This window comes from Callithrix jacchus, chromosome 1 (assembly GCF_049354715.1).
Source record: "Callithrix jacchus isolate 240 chromosome 1, calJac240_pri, whole genome shotgun sequence".
In the NCBI taxonomy this organism is placed as follows: Eukaryota; Metazoa; Chordata; class Mammalia; order Primates; family Cebidae; genus Callithrix; species Callithrix jacchus.
In genome coordinates, this window is record NC_133502.1 from 188,044,664 (window position 1) to 188,065,151 (window position 20,488).

The window sequence follows — 20,488 nt, forward strand, 5'->3', positions numbered from 1 at the left end:
ATCCCAGCACTTTGGGAGGCTGAGGTGGGTGTGGATTACCTGAGATCAGGAGTTCGAGACCAGCCTGGTCAACATGGTGAAACCCTGTCTCTACCAAAATTAAAAAAAATTAAGTGGGCATGGTGGCACGTGCCTGTAATCCCAGCTACTCGGGAGGCTGAGGCAGGAAAATCACTTAACCTGGCAGACAGAGGTTGCAATGAGCTGAGATTGCGCCACTACACTCTAGCCTAGGCAACAGAGCGAGACTCCATCTCCAAAAAATAAGGAGAAGTAGGTGGAGGTGAGTGGGTTTGGGAAGGCAACCAGTGTATGTATATGCTTCAGCTGCATATGGAAGGGACCCCTCTTGGCTGGTGGGACCTTCATCTTTTGGACACTAATGTAATTTTTCAGATTTTGCCTACTCTAGTAATAACCGCTTGCACTGATTGAGCACTTACTAGGAGCTTTTCTAAGTGCTTTATCATATGAAATCATTTAATTCCCAGGTGAACCCCATGAGGCAGGTGCCGTTGTTACCCCATATTGATATGGAGGGAAGCTGATAACAGGCTAAGCAGGCATAAGTCGATGCTTACTTTGCATTCGGCAAAGGCGACAACTTGTTATGCCTGCAGCAAGACTCAGTCCATCGCAGAGAGAAGTCTTTCTGTTCCCCATCGCCTCACAGTCAGTGGAGCCTTGTGTTCCAGCCACAGCATTGTCTTTCTGTCTACGGAGCATCTACTTCAGGTGGGCATTTGGGAGTTTTCTTCCCTTTCTCTCTGGTGTCCTACCTTTCACATACCCTGCACCTCATCAGCCATCCATGCACCCTGTCTGCCTGTGGGGTCCCAGCTTCATCCTGGAGCGGTGGCAGTGTGTGAGACCTCAGACACCTTCCTCACACTCTTCAGGCAAGGACTGCCAGGAGAGAAGGAACTTGAGCGGAGATGCAGTGTGTTGCCAGGCTAGTGAAGTGTCAAGTTTTTCACTCCATCCATCATTTGCCAACTGTTGACAAGAGGTGAAGATAGGAGTGGCTAAGGAAAGAAGAAAATCCCGTCTTACCACGTAAGGTGGGGTGAGTGCTCATTGTGAGCCCTGTGGAGAAAAGCACTGAGAGATAGGAAGCAATTCTGATCTGTATATACAGTGTGTGTTTACAAGGTTGTGACTCTGCCCTTCACAAGAAAATACGTTCTTAACTGCTGAGAGATAGGAAGTGATTCTGACCTGTATATACAGTGTATGTTTACAAGGTCATGACTCTGCCCTTCACAAGAAAATATGTTCTTAACTGAAGACTAGAATTAAAGAAAGTATGTTCAGTTAAAGAAATATAAAGGCCGGGCGCGGTGGCTCAAGCCTGTAATCCCAGCACTTTGGGAGGCCGAGGTGGGTAGATCATGAGGTCAAAAGATCGAGACCATCCTGGTCAAAATGATGAAACCCCGTCTCTACTAAAAATACAAAAAGAATTAGCTGGGCGTGGTGGTGCGTGCCTGTAATCCCAGCTATTCAGGAGGCTGAGGCAGGAGAATTGCCTGAACCCAGGAGGCGGAGGTTGCGGTGAGCCGAGATTGCACCATTGCACTCCAGCCTGGGTAACAAGAGCGAAATTCCATCTCAAAAAACAAAAAAGAAATATAAAAAGAAAAAGAAAACACCCAAAGCCCCAGGCCATTTGGTCTTGTACCACATCACTATCCCAAGTCAGGGAGCTCTCAAAAGATTAAAAAAAAAAAAATGCTTGAAGGCTCAGGCGCCATGATGCCAGAACATCTGGTCTACCCAGTCGGCTGTGACGAGTGTGTCTGTTGGACACCGAGCAATCTGACACAGGTTTTGATGGGATTACCGTGGTGCCTTGGAGGTGTGTGGAGCCTTAGTCATTTCAGAAGCAATTAGTAAATAATTATCCTTGCTGAGCTGCTGGCTTGCTCTGTAAAACCCTCATGAAGAAGAGACAACAATAGGGTAGATTCATTCTCTTAAGAGGTGAATTTTCTTTAAAAAGACATTTAAAAATTTAGTATTCAAAGGATAAGGAATCAGTTGTTAGAATCACTACCATTTCATAAACACACCTTAATGTTATAACACTACATTAGCATGAATGGACTGGAATGCAGTCTGTTTGCCTCATAAAAAGGCTGTGTCAAGCTAAAAATGAGGCCGTTTACTAAAGCATGCAGGCTCTTGGTTAATTCCTAATATTCCTCTAATCCTACTTTCATCAGTTCTACTTTGGCGAGCTTGGTATTAATTGCCTATTGTAGCAGGTATTTGAACACATCTCCTCTTTCATCTGAAGAAAATATTAGCATATCGTAGAGCTGTTGGGACAGATTGTATCTGAGGCACTTTTTCCTCCCGGCAGAAAAGCCTATCAATCATAACTGAATATAGTGATTAATAATGTCACAGCTTTTATTCTTGTGTCTACGTGCAACTAAATGAAGAGTAGCACTTATATTTTGATCTAAAGAATCTCACACCACAAAATAATCAGTTGGCATTTTGTTAAAAAATTATATCGAAAATCCTTCTACCCCAGGACCTATTTTTGGTTGCTCTATCATTAATTTACTAAAGCCTTCCTGAGGAGACTACAGCAAAGATTCTGTAATGTCAGAATTTGCAATTATTTCAGACTCAGTTTTTTTGTTAGTCTTCCTGTGTATGACAAATTCATAGTACAAACACAAGATTGTAAGGGTCAGTGTTTAAAGCAGCCTGGTGTGGGGGTACAGTCTGGAGCACTGGCCTTAGCAAGCGCAAGCGTGCATTTGAACACCAGCACATACTCTCTGAGTGATCTTGAGCGAACTAGTCTTGCCTCTTTGGAGACTTTCCCCACCTGTGAAATGGGGAAACAGTATTGCAAGGTTTTCCCAATGTTGTTGGGATTCTATGTGAGAATAAATATAAAATGAACTCACCATAGGGCTGGGCCCATAGAAGTTACTAAGCAAAATTAGGAGGAGTTTCCACTGAGAGGACATAAAGCATGTGAGTTCTTACATGGGAAGTTGAAGGATGGCATGAGGTCATTTAGGGCAGCAGTCCCCAGCTCCCAGGCTGCAGGCCTGTACTGGTGGGTGGCCTGCTGGGAACCAGACTTCACAGCAGGAGGTGAGCAGTGGGCAGATGAGCCTCACTGCCTGAGCTCCACTTCCGGTCAGACCAGCAATGGCTTTAGATTCTCAGAGGAGCACAAACCCTATTGTGAACTGGGCATGCAAGAATTTACATTGCATGCTCCTTATGCGAATCATCTAACTCATGTCTGGTGATCTGAGGTGGAATAGTTTCATCCCAAATCCATACCCCCTCACCCTTGCTCCATGGAAAAATTGTCTTCTGTAAAACTGGTCCCCATTGCAAAGAAGATTAGGGACCGTTGCTCTAGGATTTAAAGCTACTAGGGGAAGGATAAGAGGGCTTTTTGCTGAGGGTGCCCGTGTTTAGATCTCCTTCTGAGGCCCCAGACTCAGCAGTGTCCACGGACAAAAATGTAACTCGTAACCATCCTCCTGTCCCACCCCAAGAAGGCTCTCTCCCAGGTCAGTAAATGATTGTACCACTCATTCATTCAAGCAGAAACCCAGGACCAGTCTTGATTCCTCTCCCTCACTGGTGCCCCTCCCCTACCCAGGCCATCAGGAAGCTCCGTCTACTGTATCCTGAGCTAGATCCCAAACCCAGACACTTCTGATCCATCCCCACAGCCACCATTATAGCCTAAGCCACCATCGTCACGAGCCTGTGCTTTGTCAGTGACCCCTTAGCTGCGTTTTCCATGGCCTCTCTTGCCCCTTTACAATCTGCATTCCATAGGATAGCCAGAGTTATCTGTTCAAAACTTAAGTCAGAGCCTGTCAGGCTTTTCTGGTGGACGTGCCCCCTGGCTTTTTCTTGTGCCTTCAAGTCTTGTGCCTTACTTGAGTAAACTTCTGTTAAACGCCTCGGCTTTCAGAGCCCTGCATGAGAGAGCTCTCCAGTGAGATGTTTTTTGACTTCCCTATCTAAATCTGTACATCTTCCTGAACACGCAGAGCATTCTGAAATGCTGTTCGTTTGCTTGCTGATGACTGGGATGTGTGTTCTGTGGGAGCAGGTGCCTTTTCTGCCCCACTGCTATAACTTTAGTGCCTTGAACAGTTCCTGGTGCCTGATATGCACTCAGTAAATCATTATTGTATTAAATAAGGCTTTGTAGAAAAGTCCATGTTCCTTGGAATAGCCAGGAACAATTGGATGAGGAAGGTGCTATTGGAGCTTGGGTTTGGACCGTAGCTAGAGTTGCAGTGCATGCTGAGGATGGGTTGGGGAAGACATGTAGGGTAGCTTTCAGAATTGCAAGCTGGCATAAGCAAAGGACACAGGGAGAGGGAAGCGGAGATGTGGCCAGAGCACGGCAAGGAGACAGCCCCATGGCTATTCTGTAGTTATGTTTCTCAAGGCAAGTTGGGACAGATGAGTTTCGAAAGGTAGACTGGAGGAAAACGCGTATTTGAAGGCCAGGTGTATTTGGGGCAGGCGGAGGAGGATTGACGGTTTCTGATAAGGGGTTATGATGTGTTTAGGAGAGCGCTGTCAGTAGCGTAATGGGTGCGTTTACAGGGAACGCAACTGGAGTCCGAGTACTTGTTGTCAGGCTTGGAAGTCGTAGGTCCCCTCTTACCATCATCATCTGCATTCGTTGAGCACCTACTGGTGTTGTGGGGACACCCTGTGGTTATTGGGGATACAAAGAAGACAAGGCCTGATTCTTGTCTTCTGGAAACTGAAAATCACCTTGGGAACAGAAGCACAAGCAACACGTTGTGATGGTTTAAGAATGTGTTTGTTGGGTGGTATATTACCTGGGTCAAGAGGAGTTAGGGTTATGCAGTAATGTGGCAGCTGAGGTGGGGCACTCATCCTATGAGTGTGGGCAAGGCAAGAAAGAAAGGAAAGAAAAAAACTATTTCTTATAGATCGGCAACCCTTTTTTATTTAAATGTTTTAATATTTTTGTAGATATGGGGTCTTACTATATTGCCTAGACTAGTCTTGATCTCCTAGCCTCAAGCAATCCTCCTGCCTTAGCCTCTCAAAATGTTGGTATTAGAGGCATGAGCCACCATGCCCAGCCTGAAACCCCTGTAAGTCCCTCAGTATATAGACAGGGCATCTTTTCATACCTGTGCTCATACTGACAGCTGAGAAACATGGGCGGTAAACTCTCTAAGACTATGTAAGAGCAAGTCACCCCTACTGGCTACTGAGGAGGTACCCAGGGAGGGTGATGGGTTTGAACCAGGCCTTAGAGGAGGGGTAAGAGTTCAGATGGTGTGTACATACTAGGCGCTCATCAAGTCCAGGAATCCATGAATGAACAGAAGAAGGCAGGCAGGAAGGCGCAGGGTGGGTTTTCTCCCACCAGCTGGATCAATTTGCCGGGAGGAAAGACGTGTACGGGGGTGAACAGGGAGGATGTAGGCACTCCCAGCTGAGTGCACGCTGACTGAACTAACAGTCTTCCTCCCCACATCTGCAACGTACTCTATGTTCTTGATCTCATCCACGCAGGTCACCAGGGCAGAAACTGGGTGCCACTTCTACTTGCCTTTCCTTCACCCTCTACTTACAGTTAACCACTAGGTCCTGCTGACTTGGTCCCTAGAACCAGCCCTGGCTTCTCCAGTGTGGTTCCCCGGTCCCTGAGGATTCACCATGTATGTCAGCATAGTGAAGCCTCAGAGGAGGCCACCATGTAGAAATCTATTGAACGTTGCTGCAGCCAGCCTTTCTGTGCATTTATTTGTTTAGCTCTAGATCCAGAAGAACTTGCGTTTGGAGGAACGCCATTTTGGGAAATGCTGGGGGAGATGACAGAGATTCTGGTCTAGTTCTTAGGTGAGGTGGTCTGTGGCTGGCTAGGCTCTTGGCAAAGTACTTTAGCCACATGGCAGTACCCAGCACTGGCCCAGCCTTGGAAGCTTTTCACATGACCTGAACAGCCTTCTTCCATCTTTCTCAAAGCAGCATCCTCTCCCATGATGTCCAGACAAGCAGCAGGATGCTGGGTCAGGATGGCAGCTCCTGATGTCCAGGCTTGTCCCTCCTGGTGTGCAGCTCTGTCCTATGAGTAAGCCAAGTCTGGGGCTCTTAGGGGCCCCAAGATTCTTGGCCTATGGCAGCTGAGGTGGAGCACTCATCCTATGAGTGTGGGCTGGGTGAGAAAGAAAGGAAACATTTCTTCAAGATCAGCAATGCTTTTTTAAATTTAAATGTTTTATTTTCTGTAGAGATGGGGGTCTTACTATATTGCCCAGGCTAGTCTTGAACTCCTGGCCTCAACCAGTCCTCCTGCCTTAGCCTCCCAAAGTGCTGGGATTATAGGCATGAGCCATCGCATGCAGCCTGGAACCCTTATAAGTCCCTCAGTATATAGCTAGGCATCTCTTCATAGCTGTGCCATAAGTTCAGTGAATAGCTAGGGTTTCTTAATAGAGTCGATAAGCTATATATTACAGGTAAGCATTTTAAAAATGAAAATTGAATATGGGGGAGGGTTTACATGTCTCTAATCACAAGTTTCCCTCTTCATCTTGGCTGCAAGGAGACCCCAAACCAGAGTTTTGCTTCGTTGCAACAACTATGACTTTTAGGTTCCTTTAGCTCATTTTTGGGGGTCAGCTTTCTTTTCTCCATTTCTGTGGATCTTATTTGGATGTCTTTTTATGTGAACTTGTTCGATTTTTGGTAAAGGCAGGCTGTGCATATGTTCAGTAAAGAAATTCGTAGTCCTTGGCTTGTGGGGGCAACTACCAGAGCAGTGAGCGCATCAGCCTGGAGGCAGGGAGGCGAGGCGGCCTTTGTGAAAGGTGAGCAATGCCCAGGCCCCCGCCCCCACCCCCCCAGCTTGTCCCTGGATTGGAAGTTTGTGTTTATGAGGTTCTGAATGTAGTCTAATTTTTTCCTATCTGGTTTGGCGCATCTCTACCAGCTGGTAAATAGGAAATGTTCACGGTAGGAAGCCAATACTCTGCAGAGTGTAAACAGATGGAACCGATATAAAGTGACAAGTTAGACTGTGCTATTGAGAATACAGAGCCAAAACTAAGAACATAACAGTCAAGCTACTTATTTCGTTCCAGTTCATTTAGTCCTGAATAGTGCTTCATATCTGCACAGCTGTGTTGTTCTTTTTTCCCCCTTCCTTTCTTCTGGGTTGATAATGACAATTTCAAAGAAAAACTTTAATTAAAGATTTTATACAAAATAGCCAAAAGTAGAATAATAAGGAAAATGAGCATTGATGTGTTTATTGTAAGAGAAATCCTTTTCCATGGTTTCATTTCAAGTCTGTACTCCTTAAATTTAAAATGAATTTAGTGGTGGAGACAGAAAGGTGCCAGACTGACAGCCGTGGGTGCTGAACTCTTCTGTGTGCTGCCGAGCCAAGACATGGGGGCGCCCAAAGCCCCCTCCCCCTGGGGCTCAGTCTACAGACAGGCAGGTGGGATGCAGTTCCTGACCCCCTTCTCTTCAAAATTAGGTGAGAAAAAGTGGCTCTGGGTGAGGAGCTGCCCAGAAAACAGCTAAAAAGAAGCCAATAAGAGTGAAATTGTAGAAGGTTTAAGTTCACCTGCAGGTTACACTCTGGCATGAAGAAGCCTGGCCTGCCTCGGGGAAGGGCCGTATCAGCGCCAGGCCTCCACAGGGATTATTTTGCAGGCGGAATGGGAATTCTGGGCTTCAGAGAGGAAACATTCAGCCTTTTCTCATCTTCTTTAAAAGCCTGGGTGGTCAGATTTATTTGAGTTCACAGTTTTCCTTCCTGGAGCTCAAAGTGCTATAAAAAGAATTTTAAACAAAGAACTCTGGAGTAATAATAGCATCCGTGGTTAGCAGTTTATGGAACCATCTGAACTCAGTGGGGGACAAATATGAAGCAGTCTGATTTCTCTGCTCTCACTTTTCTCCATCAGGCACTGCTGAATCTCCCTCTTTTCCCTTAGCAATGTCTTAGGCAGATCTGGTGCCTCTCTGGTCACAGTTAGGTCTAAACGAGTCCAGTGCAGGCGAGTTCACTCAAAGCCTCCAGTGTGGGCTGGTTCAGCAGGCCCTTCTCAGCTCCTCCCAGCCGGAGGCCCTGCAGTGAGGGGCCTGCTCACTGGCTATACTTCCCCTCCCTCTTTCTGCTTCCTCTCTCCCCCAGACCATGGGGTCTGTGATGAGGGCTGGAGAAGGAGAGCATGTCTCTCTCTCCCTTGTCTGCGAAGCTCTCCTATAGGGCCCATGGTGGGTAAATAGGACAGTGCTTTGGGGGCCTTTGAGCTTCATGGTTTCCTGTTGAGGAAGACTGGCCCTGACTTAACCCTCTCTGGATCATTTCAGCTCCCACTCCTGGTGGTCCAGCTCACATCATTTGGTGGCTGGGGTCTCCTCTCCTGATGGGCACTCTCTTAGGAGTAGGCCAGCTCAAGCTTTCTACCTTTCTTGGTGTCCTCTTAACTCATGGAAAATTCACAAGTCCTGTCCATACAAACAATAGATGTTTAGGCTGCTTTCATCTGCTGCTTATGCCCTGCTCTGCTGTCTCTGTCCAATCCTCAGTTCCTCTTCCCAGGTAGGTGCAGAGCAGATCACTGAATCAACTGGGAAATGAGATGCCTATCTACCCTTTTTGCAGGTCCTGCCCTGTCTCTACAAGGATTGTCTTGGCCTTGGCCTGCAATCTCCCCATATACCCATCCACTCGTCCATTCACCCATTTATCCATTTACCCATTCCTCCATTCACCCATCCATCCATCATCATCCATCCACCCATCTATCTGTCATACACCCACCCATTCATCCATTATCATCCATCTACCCATCCATCTGTCCATTACCCATCCATCCATTCCTTCATCATCCATCTGTTCATCCATCCACTCATCTATCCATCATCCATTCACTCATCCATCCGTCCATAACCCATTTATTCATTCATTCATCATCCATCCACCCATCCATCTGTCCATAACCCATCCATCCATTCATTCATCATCCATCCACCCATCCATCTGTCCATAAACCATTCATTCATTCATTCATTCATCATCTGCCCATCCATCCACCCATCCATCTGTCCATAACCCATCCATCCATTCATTCATCATCTATTCATTCATCCACTCATCTATCCATCATCCATCTATCCATAACCCATGCATGCATGCATTCATTCATTATCCACTCACCTTTCTGTTCATAACCCATCCCTTCATTCATCTATCATCCATCCATTCATTCATCCATAACCCATCTACTCATTCATCCATCATCCATCCATAACCCATCCATCCATCCATTCATCCATCCATAACCCATCTACTCATTCATCCATCATCCATCCATAACCCATCCATCCATCCATTCATCCATCCATAACCCATCTACTCATTCATCCATCATCCATCCATCCATAACCCATCCATTCATCTATCCATTCATCCATCCATAACCCATCCACTCATTCCTCCATCATCCATCCATCTATAACCCATCCATCTATTCATCCATCCATCCACCCATTCATCCACTTATTCATCTATCTTCCATCCATAACCCATCCACTCATTCGTCCATCATCCATTCATCCATAACCCATCCATTCATCATTCATCGTTCATCCATCCATAGCCCGTCCATTCATCATTCGTCACTCATTATTCATCCATCCATAACCCATCCATTCATCATTCATCATTCATCCCTTTACCCATCCATTCATTCATTTACCTATCTATCCATCATCCATCCACCCATCCATTCACCCATCTGTCTGTCCATCCATTCATCATCTATCCATTCATCCACTCACCCACCCATCCATCCATCCACTTAACATTTATTCATTCATTGATACAGGCCCTGTTCTTAGCTTTGGACTCCTGCCAACTTAAGACCTTCCTCCATCTCTAGGCTTCTGTTATCTTAGTCTAGGCAATGGGGCTTTGGAGGGTGAGGGATGAAGGAGGGACTGGGGTTGGGGAGAGTAATGCTGGTTCAGCCACTTAATATTCCCTAACCTGGATGATGTGTGGTTATTTGGTTATTGGAACTCTGTCCTTGGCCTTTGATCCCAGTCACCAATTCTCATTTCACAACCATTTACTGAATGTGTTCCATATGTGAAGCACCTGGATCCATGAGCTCCTTTCATCTTAACCAAACACCTCTACAGTATCTTTATTCATTCTCATTTCATGGGCCAGGAAGCTGAAGTTAGAGGAATCAGGACACTTTCCCCAGGTTACTTGAATAACAGGTACAGAGCTGGGATTGGAAGTCTCATTTCAGAGCCTGTGACTAGTCACTACATCATTCTGCCCTTAGGTCACTTGTGGAGAGGAGGGATGCAGAGAGACAATTTGATACACTGGGTTCTCCAGCGGGGGTCGCTTCAGCCCAGAGCAGTGCTATGTGCCCTTCAATGGGGCAAATCACCCTGCCTGGGAGAGGGTTTATTTTCCCCACTCTCCAGCTTTCATCTTAAAGGTCAGACAGTCTCTGCTTCTTGTAGTAACATTTATAATTCTGCCTTTCATCCATTCACCTAAATCTTTTTAAATGCATATTTTGATTTAAGTTTTGCTATTACTTTTTATGAAAATTTATTATTTTTATTTTTAGTGATCACTTCCTCCTTTTACTTCACTCCTCTGTGACAGGGGGCTTCATTTCCTTGCTTTAAATGTTAGGTAATGGGCTTTGGCTTACGCAGCTGCTCTTTGGACCTTTAGAGCTTTCTGTTGGGTGTTTCCCAGCCTTGCTTTCCATGCAGACGAGCCCATTGAGTTTGGTCTCATGGTCCTCCCCTAGATAGCCTGCTTCAGCTGTCATGCCAAGGTCCAAGCAGCTACCCAGATCTGGCTGTAAGGACACCTAGAGGGTCAGATACTGTCCTGCTCCCAGGCTCTGCAGTGCTGCAGTGGGGGCTGGGGTGCAGTGGAGGGGCTGGGTTGCAGTAGGGGTGATAGAGGGCAGCACCTGCTCAGGCGCAGGGCCAGCATGCAGCCCGAGCAGGGCTCAGGGAGCCAGGCTGGAAGCAGTGCCAGGCTTGGCGAGGGCTGTGCAGGGTGGGGCTGAGACCAGGTCTGTGGCCAGGAGAGGGGCAAGAGAGTTGGGACGAGACTCTGTGGGACCATGCAGGCCCATTCTGAGCCTTTAATTGAAGGCATAGTTAGCTGTTGCTTTGGTCTTCTTTTAACATCTTTAGCACTTTTCCTCATGTTTGTGCACAAAGAACTCCCCTGAAACTTCCTCATCCATGCAGATGTAAGTAGGCGAGGGCAGTGTGTGGGGTTGGGGAGTGAAATATGGGTCAGCGAACTTCTTCCATAAAGGGCTCAGGAGTAAATATCTTCCCAACTATTCTACTCGGCCCTTGGAGGGGAAAGCAGTCCTTATAGGTGATATGTAAATGAGTGGGTGTAGCTGTGTGCCAATAAAGTTGATTTATGGATACTGAAATTTGAAATTCACATACCTTGCACATGTCATAAAAATATTAGTCTTCTTTTGTTTTTTTTTCAACCATTTAAAAATGTTAAAACCATTCTTAGCTTGCAGGTGTAGGAAATCAGGTGCCACACCTGGAATGAAGGGCGTTCGGTAATGACGTCAGGTGATACGGGGGCAAGATGTTCTTTTCTGAGAAGGGCACCGGTTCAGAGGGAGGATGCAAGAAGCAGGGCCCTTTGCCCTTTTGTTACCTGTGCAGCGGTTTTTCCCCCCGTCTCGATGGATTTGGCTCTCGGAGCACTCCTCCCGCCAGGAAGGGTGGGAATGGAATGACCCGAGAGCCAAGGCCAGGCCTCTCTGCCTCCAGGGAAGGAGGTAGTCACCAAGTGCAGACAGAAATAAACGTGAAACTTGGAGTTCCACCCATGACTGTATGGAAGGGTAATTGGGAAGGCCAGAAGGGAAGATACCGAATCCCGCCCTGGAGGGCACAGTGGCAGACGCGGCATGCCAGTCCACTCTGCACATACTTAGGGCATCCTTTGTGTCTGAGCCCTGAAGACAGCAGCAAACAAAATGGAGTTTACATTTCAGTGGAGGAAGAAAGACAATAAACAGCTACAGGAATAAATAGGAAATGGTCCAGGTGTTGATGAATGCTAAGAAGAAAAATGAAGCAAATGGCCAGCAGAGGATGAAGGTGCACTTTCCAACAGGCGAGTGAGGAAGGCCTCTGAGTGGCGGCGTGGGATGGAGACCTGAATGAAGGCAGGCAGGGAGGCGTGAGCAAGCTTGGTGCATGTAAGAAAGAAGGAAGAGGCCCCATAGCTGAGGCCGAGTGAGAAGGGGTATATAAGGCAGGGGTCAGACCATCTATAAATAGGGGCTCACAGCAGGTGAGAAGAGCCCTGATACGCTTGTGAATTTGAAGTCACTCAGCATGGCTGGAGTCCAGAGACCGTGACTGGGAGAGGAGGGTGGGTGGTGTGGGCACAGTCACTATTGTCGGGGCCTTAGCTTAGCCACTTTACTCCTTCTTCTTACTTTTTTCTTCTCTCCTCCCCTGTGTGGGACAAGTCTTGGACACCACGGCCCTAACTTTGTTGCCTTTGATAAGCCTCACCATCTGCAGCTCAATTCTTCAGCCCTTGCCAAACTTCAGTCTGACAAATGATAAGAGCCTTGGAGACGTCGCTCTGGTGGGTGTGAGCTTGCTGCCAGGTTGCTGCTTCCCGGCGCTCACGCTGGAGATCCATATGGGTTGCTCTGGGGTTTTAAAAAAGCGCATCGTCTCATGTCCTCCATTTTACCGAAGGAGGTGAATCCGGCTTTGGCAGCAGAAAAAGTGCTGAGATTTTTATTTGGCCACGGGAGCAGGTGCTGTTAGTGGCTGAGGCTCCCTCTTTTAGACAGAGCATTGATGTGGACAGAGGCACCGGAGTCGGCTTTACTTCTGCTGGTGCTGTTCCCTCTTGTCTGCACTCGGCATTCCCGGTTTTGGAAACTGAGGCCATGTTAGCCAGCGTTTGCTAGTTGTCAGTTGTTCTCTGTGTCAGGAGGCTGGTGTGGAATTAAACACGGGGCTCTGCACATAACAGGCATTCATTCGGTTCATGTCTGTGCCAAGATCATGTTATTGAATCATCATGGCATTGATACTGATTGTCATCGTTACTGCACTTTGGATTGGTCCTGAATGTGTGGGCCAATCGGCTAAGGAGGTATGTGCAGACATATCACAAGGCTTCCGCAGAGCATGGCTCTTTTCCAGGCAGGTGAGGAGACAGATTCACTCACTCCAACAGATACTCGCTGAGTGTCCATACTGTGCCAGATGCTGTCCTAGAGCTGGGGCCATGAGCAAACCCTACTCTCAAGGCGAGAGATGGATCATAAAGACAAAAGGAGGCGATGTCAGTTGAGGAGGACTTTGGAGAGAAGATAAGAGTATTGGGGTGGGGAGTCCTAATTCGCACAGTGATTAGGGAGGGCCTTTCTGATAAGATGGCATCTGGGCCAAGACCTGAATGAAGCCAGGGAGTGAGCCAGTGAGCGTTGGGGGGAAGAATGTTCCAGGCAGAAGGAGCAGCAAGTGCCACCGCCTTGAGGCAGGAGGGGGCCGAGTAGTGGAGTCCAGTGTGGCCAGAAAGCGGCAGGTGGGGGATGGGTGGAGGGAGACATGGCCAGGGGGTGGCCAGGAGCCAGTTGGTGGGGCCTGGTGGATCACAGCAAGTAGAGTGGGAACCCTGGGGTGCTTTGAGCAAGGAGGGCATGCTCAGGCTTACATTTAAACAGAAACTCCTTGGCTGCTGTGTGGAGTCAAGTGTGGAGGCTAGAGGACCAAGAGAGAGGCCTGGACTAGACTGGGGTGTGGAGGGGAAGAGGGGGAAGCGGGGTGGGGGTGGTAAAACATGATTGAATTCTGGAAATGGTTTGGTGGGAGGGGCTGATGGGCTCTCCTGGTAGACTGTAAATGGGATGTGAGCAAAAATGAACCCAGTAGAATGGATTTGCCATTTATTGGCATGGGAGACTGTGGGGAGAGCAGCTTGGGTTTGACACGCCTGAGATTTCTGTTAGAGTTGCAAGGTGGACATCAAATGGGCAGTCGGATATTCAGAACTGGGCTCTGAGAAGCGATCAGCGCTCAAGGCAGACATTTGGGAGTCATCAGTGGGACGCTGAAGTCACAGGATTGAACCACCAAGATGCCAGTATGATCCTGAAGACTGAGTCCTAAAACGCTCCAGGCTTAGAGATGGGAAGAGGAGGACGAACCAGCAAGGGAGGCCGAGAAGGAGACTCTAGGGAGGCTGGAGGAGGAGAGAGAGTGGGCTCTGGAAGCCAAGCAGAAAAAGTGCCTCAAGGAAGAAGGGTCAAGCAGCTGTGTCAAAGGCAGCTGCAGGGACAGCAAGATGAGGACTGAGAAGCAGCCCTTGGGTTTGACAAGGGAGAGGTCTTTGGTCACATGGACAAGAACAGTGTTTGTGCTGTAGTGTGGACAAAAGTGATTAGAGAGATTTTTTTTTTTTTTTGAGATGGAGTTTCGCTCTCGTTTCCCAGGTTGGAGTGCAGTGGTATGATCTCAGCTCACTGCAACCTCCACCTCCGGGGTTCAAGTGATTCTCCTGCCTCAGCCTCCCAAGTAGCTGGGATTACAGGCATGTGCCACCATGCCTGGCTATTTTTTTTGTATTTTTAGTAAAGACGGGTTTTCACCCTGTTGGCCAGGCTTGTCTCAAACTCCTGACCTCAGGTGATCCACTGGCCTCAGCCTCCCAAATTGCTGGGATTATAGGCGCCAGCCACTGCGCCGGGCCTGGAGAAATTTTAAGAGAGGAGGACACATTGGAGATAACCTTGAGAGGGGAATTCAGTCTAGGGGAACAGGTGACTAGGGAAAGAGGTGAGGCAAGGAGGGAGGTTTTGTTTTGGAGACAGCAGCTCATCTTCATGGGGTCAGCCCAGAGCAAGTAGGATGGGCAGGAGCACTTCCTCGCATGGGGACAGAATCAGGGTGACGTGTGGCGCGTGACCCCACCTGGCCATAGGTAGGATTACAGTTATTCATCCCTTGATCCCTTACAATAGGTCGGGAGGCACCTGTCTCATCTGGGGGTGGAGCCAGACCAGCTGCAGTGGGGGTGGGGAATGGGAACGCTGTCTTTCAGTCGTTTCTGTTTTCTCTGTTAAACAAGAGGTAAGGTTGTCAGAAAAGCAGAAGGAGGCGGGAGGAGACATTGGGGATTAGGAGAATGGAGAAGGTGGGAATGGCTGCGTGGATGGGGTATGTGCGAGTGTGGGTGTGAGTGTTGGGGTGTGTGATTATATGTACAAGTATATGTGCATGTGCGTATATGCACAGGTGTGTGAATATACATGTGTGAGAATCATGGTGTGTAAGTATATACAGGTATGTGTCTATGTGAGTATATGTGCATGTATGAGTGTGAATATATGTGTGAGTGATGGTGTGTATGTGAGTATATGTGCATGTGTGTGAATATATGTGTGTGAGTGATGGTGTGAGTGTGTGAGAGTATATGCAGGTTTGTATGAGTATATGAGCATGTGAATATATGTATATGTGAGTGATGGTGTGAATGTGTGAATATGCAGGTTTGTGTGTAATGTGCATGTGTTTGTGAATATATGTGTATGTGAGTGATGGTGTGAGTGTGTGAATATATGCAGGTGTATGTATGAGTAATGGGCATATGTGTGCATATGTGTATGAGTGATGAGTGTGTGAGTATATGCAGGTATGTGCATGTGAGTATATGTGCATGTGTGTGAATATATGTGTGTTAGTGATGTGTGTGTGTGAGTATATGCAGGTGTCTGCATGTATGTGTGTGTGAATATGAGTGATTGTGTGTGAGTATATGCACAGGTGTGTGTGTGAATATGTGTGTGTGTGAGTGATGTGACTGTGTGTGAGTATATGCAGGTGTGTGTGCATGTGTGTGTGAGAGTGATGATGTGTGCAGGTGGACCATGGCAGTAAAGAGGGATTACCGTGCAGCACCTGTCCTGGTGGAGTTGGTGGTCTCAAGTTAGGAGAGCCAAGGAGGTGCTCATGGTGTGTTTCTATCCAGCTACCTCAAGCCATTTGGATGGGTTTGGAAGAGGCAGTGAGTTGGGTTTACCCCAGGTTAGGGTCTCACCCAGAGAGTAGGAAGGGGCAGAGGGGAGGAGGGAATCAAGCATATATGCAAAGCAGCAAAGGGTTGAGAAGGAAGTGAAGCTGGGAGAAGTGGAGGAGTGTGGAGGGAGGCAGGAGCCCAGGGAAGGGCCTGGTAGGTCAAGGCTGTGGTCTGGGCACCCAAAAGAGTAAGCTGGAAAGGAGGTGGGTGGCTGCAGCATGGCGCTGGGTTGTGTGGAGTCAGCAGTCCTTGGTAATAACAAGGGGTGGGGTGTGAGCAGGGAGCAGTCAGTTTTCCTATCTGACACTGGGGAAATGGTATCTCCTTCAGGGGGTATGGAAGGGTTCCTTCACATAGCTCTGTGCCTCTTTCCTTTGAATATAAGTAGTTTAACGGCAAGAGCACAACTGGGTGCCCCTGTGCAGCCACAGGGCTTATCTGAATGCCGGGTGTGTCTGTGCGCCCAGTAAATCTCATTTGCTGAATTTGGAGAAGTCTCTACAAAACTTTTCTGTGATATCTTTAAAAAATTTAGAGGGGTTGAAACATACAGTCATATTTTCCAGCTCCTAGTAAAAATAGTTTGCATATGGCTGTGCAAAATAAAAATTGTACAAGTCCAGCTATGCCAGAACTGTAGTTTTTAAGTATCAATTAACAAAAAAGATTTTTTTCCTTTGGCCTTAAAAGGGAATGAATTGTGTATGAGACTTATTGCTTTACATCAGAAAGAGATTTTTTTTTAAATTGCTAAGACCATTTACAGAGAAAATTGCCTTGAAAACATTCAATAAATGCAAAGTGTTCTTTTTTTCCATACACATGTCATTTTTGCAATGCCTACCACTGTGAGTCTTTGAAAACATTTTATTTTATAAGAAGTATTAAAAAAACTTTCACATTTGTATTACCATTTGGTTTCTAACACTAGATCTTTTGACTTTTCCTAAATCACTTTTTATACATAGGTTTTCAAAAACATTAAGACTGTTATGAAAGCCTTTAAGCTCATTGATGTTAACAAGACTGGACTGGTTCAACCGCAGGAGCTCAGAAGGGTTCTGGAGACCTTCTGTTTGAAGTTAAGAGACGAGGAATACGAAAAGTAAGCAAATGAAGGCACGGTGAGAGGTTGCTCAGTGGAACTTTTAACCAATCTCAAAACGAGACCTGTTGGGTTCATTGGCTCCATCCATCTCTCATCCTCTCCCCTCACCCCACCGACCTTATTTCTCAAAGAGGCACTCACTGGACATTCTCTCATGTTCCTAAAGCTCCCCATGAATTCTCAAAAATGAGATCTAATGGTTCTGATTCCTTAAGCACCCTTGGGGTACATCCTCTGGCCTGCAGCTTTGAACATATCCAGGTTATTGGAGCGATCCATCACCAATTGTCTGTTTCCTCACTTGGCACCACGCCCCCCATCCCACATATTTCTAGTTCACTGTTGATTTTACTCAAAGCCTGGGGTTAGGAGAAGAATGACAAATTTCAGTATTCAGGCGTTTGTGGCTGTGCTCCCCGTTGGCTCTGAATCCTGATACAATAACGGAGACTTAATTTCCCTTTGAGGACTGCTGTTGCTGAGGTGGGGGGTGGGGTGCAGCAGGAGGATGATGAACAACAGAATATTTAGCTGCCTCATAGCATTTGAATACCACCACCACCTGCTCCTGACTCCAAGGGCAGCACGCAGAAGCCTGCACGGGCATCTTTTTTTTTTTTTTTTTTTTTTTAGCCTTCTAGAAACTCCAGATCATTTAGAAGAAGCCAGATGTTCAGCTTCTGTGGCTACCTGGGTTTTGAGTGAAAGCCACTGGAAGGAGGGCCCATGTCTAGCTTCATCTTGATAGTACCTCACCAAGAGGTCCATTCCCTCTTCGTGCCTTTTCCCAAACACTTTTCTAATTACCCTCCAGACCGTTAACAAAAGCACCAAGCCTCCTTTCACCAGGAGCCTGAGCTTCTCACATGGCATTGGTGTTCTAAGTTGCTATGAAAATGGGTCCCGGTGGCTCCTTGTAGCTCATAAAGGCGATGTGGCTGCTGCTGGAAGCAGAGTGGAAGAATTTGCCACTGAGGCAAGGAAGTCTAGAGGGCATGTGACATGTCACTGAAGCTGCAGGGTCTGAAAATCAGCAGGCAGACTTTTAAAAAATGACATCCCCTACCGTTTTGAATATCTTTTTCTTATCTTTTCCTCTTTATAACCCACCTCAGAATATAAAAGACATAATAGATGTTTTAATTTTTACATCTTTTCCGGCTGGGAAAGTGTCCAGAATAAGATCCAAACAAAACAAATTAAATAATTTTGTGCACGCAATTATAGAACAGAGGCAGCACTCTTCTAAAACAGGCAATCAAAAAACAAAACAGTGTTTTATTTGACAATAAACCTTGTGTTTGGCACTGCAGTCTCCAACCTAGTAAATCTATAAAAAATGTTACTGTTTCCCCATCTCATAAGTATTGAATAATAAAGAACTCCACAAGTTTTTATTCGAGATTTTTTTTAAGCCTCAAAAACAATGCTATTTTCGTGATAAGGCTTGAGAAACTAAACATAATAGAATTGCTTTGCTTTAGACTAAGAAATGCAGAAGATCAAAAGTAGACCATTTCTTCAATTGCTTTAATGCTTTTCTCATTGAAGCTCAAGAATATACTCTTTCCTGGAGAAGCTGCTTCAGTATTAACTTTGTCTTTTTTTATTTTTGAGCAGGAAACACAATACATTTTTGAATCCTTTCTTGTATCTAACAGCTTTCTATTTCATATCAACATTCGGCTCTTGGTGTGGTAGAAATGACCCAGGCTTTGAAGTCAGGCTGCAGGAGGTGAAGTCGTGCTCTCTTGTCCCTGGTTCTGGGGCTTCAGGATAGCTCCTGGGCCTTGTCAAGACTCAGTTTTCTCTTAAAGAAATGGGGACTGGCTGGATGTGGTGGCTCACGCCTGTAATCCCAGCACTTTGGGAGGCTGAGGGCAGATCACGAGGTCAAGAGATCGAGGCCACCCTGGTCAACATGGTGAAACCCCGTCTCTACCAAAAATATGAAAATTAGGTGGACGTGGTGGCACACACCTGTAGTCCCAGCTACTCGGGAGGCTGAGGCAGGAGAATTGCTTGAACCCAGGAGGCAGAGGTTGCAGTGAGCTGAGATCACACCATTGCACTCCAGCCTGGGTAATAAGAGCGAGACTCGGTCTCAAAAAAAAAAAAAAAAAAAAGAAATGGGGGCTGGCTGGGTGTGGTGGCTCACACCTGTAATCCCAACACTTTGGGAGGCTAAGGAGGGCAGATCATGAGGTCAAGCGATCGAGACCATCCTGGTCAACATGTTGAAATCCCGTCTCTACTAAAAGTACAAAAATTAGCTGGGTGTGGTGGCGGGCGCCTGTAGTCCCAGCTACTGGGGAGGCTAAGGCAAGAGAATAGCTTGAACCTGGGAGGCGGAGGTTGCAGTGAGCTGAGATCTCGCCACTGCACACTAGCCTGGTGACAGAGCAAGACTTCATCTCAAAAAAAAAAGAAAAAGAAAAGAAATGGGGACTGAGCAGCCCACCTCTCAGGGCTGGGATGAAGACTCAATGTAATGTATATAACATGCCTATGATGCATTTGCACATAGTAGGGCTGGTTTCATGGTAACCGTCTCATCATCATAAAGAATCCGTGAATGCCCTTTACCCTGTGATGCACTGTTTCATTTAGGCCACAGAATACTGTCCAACCTACATAAAACAAGAGGCCAGAGAGAAAATCACCACCAAGCCTTCTGCTTAATCAGAATATCCCAAAACCCATCGAGTTTTCTATTTCCTTTCCCATTTCCCTCCAGTCTACGCTCCACTGCCCTGGAGGCCAGCATGTTTGATATAGGTGAAATAATTTATGAGCAGCTTTGTAAAACCAGCAAACAAATCACTGCAGTGCAGCCTGTTGCCTGAGCAGATGACTGAAGTTCCAGGTGGTGATGGTGGAGAGGTTTATGAGCTGATTGGAGTCATACCCTTCTCCCCTCATTTAGGCCTTCTGGTTTCTCAAACTTACCACCTCATTTTCACAAGACAGAGACTGTGGATGAAAGATGAAGCTGTTTAGGGAGTCTCAGTGTTAACATCTGGCAGCTATCACACCTAGAGATCATTTATCTTATTAAAACAATAGGCATGATTCATCAAAGTGGAAAAAAAAGGTATGCATTGAAATAACTACATGACATTACTCTTTGTTAAATTTGGAAAACAGAAAAATAACAAATACTTTAAGTGATAATTACTAAATTTTTAGAAAGCAGTGTGAGATTAGATAATTATAGAAATCAACACATATGGAGATAATAT

At 46.5% G+C, this 20,488-nt stretch overlaps 1 protein-coding gene across 21 annotated transcripts in view; it reads left to right on the plus strand.

Annotated features, from left to right (window-relative positions):
- Nucleotides 1-20,488, plus strand: part of EFCAB6 (EF-hand calcium binding domain 6) — a 304,726-nt gene that overhangs the window by 84,994 nt on the left and 199,244 nt on the right. For 18 of the 21 annotated variants that reach the window (XM_017964036.4, XM_035265359.3, XM_035265349.3 and 15 more), the window contains one exon: nucleotides 17,107-17,243. The exons of 1 other annotated variant lie outside the window; for it this stretch is intronic. In XM_017964036.4, the coding sequence (XP_017819525.4) occupies nucleotides 17,107-17,243 (137 nt within the window). Of the gene's footprint in view, nucleotides 1-491; nucleotides 736-17,106; nucleotides 17,244-20,488 lie in introns of all 21 variants that reach the window. 2 more of the 21 variants (XM_078333495.1, XM_054238792.2) reach the window with 1 other exon arrangement.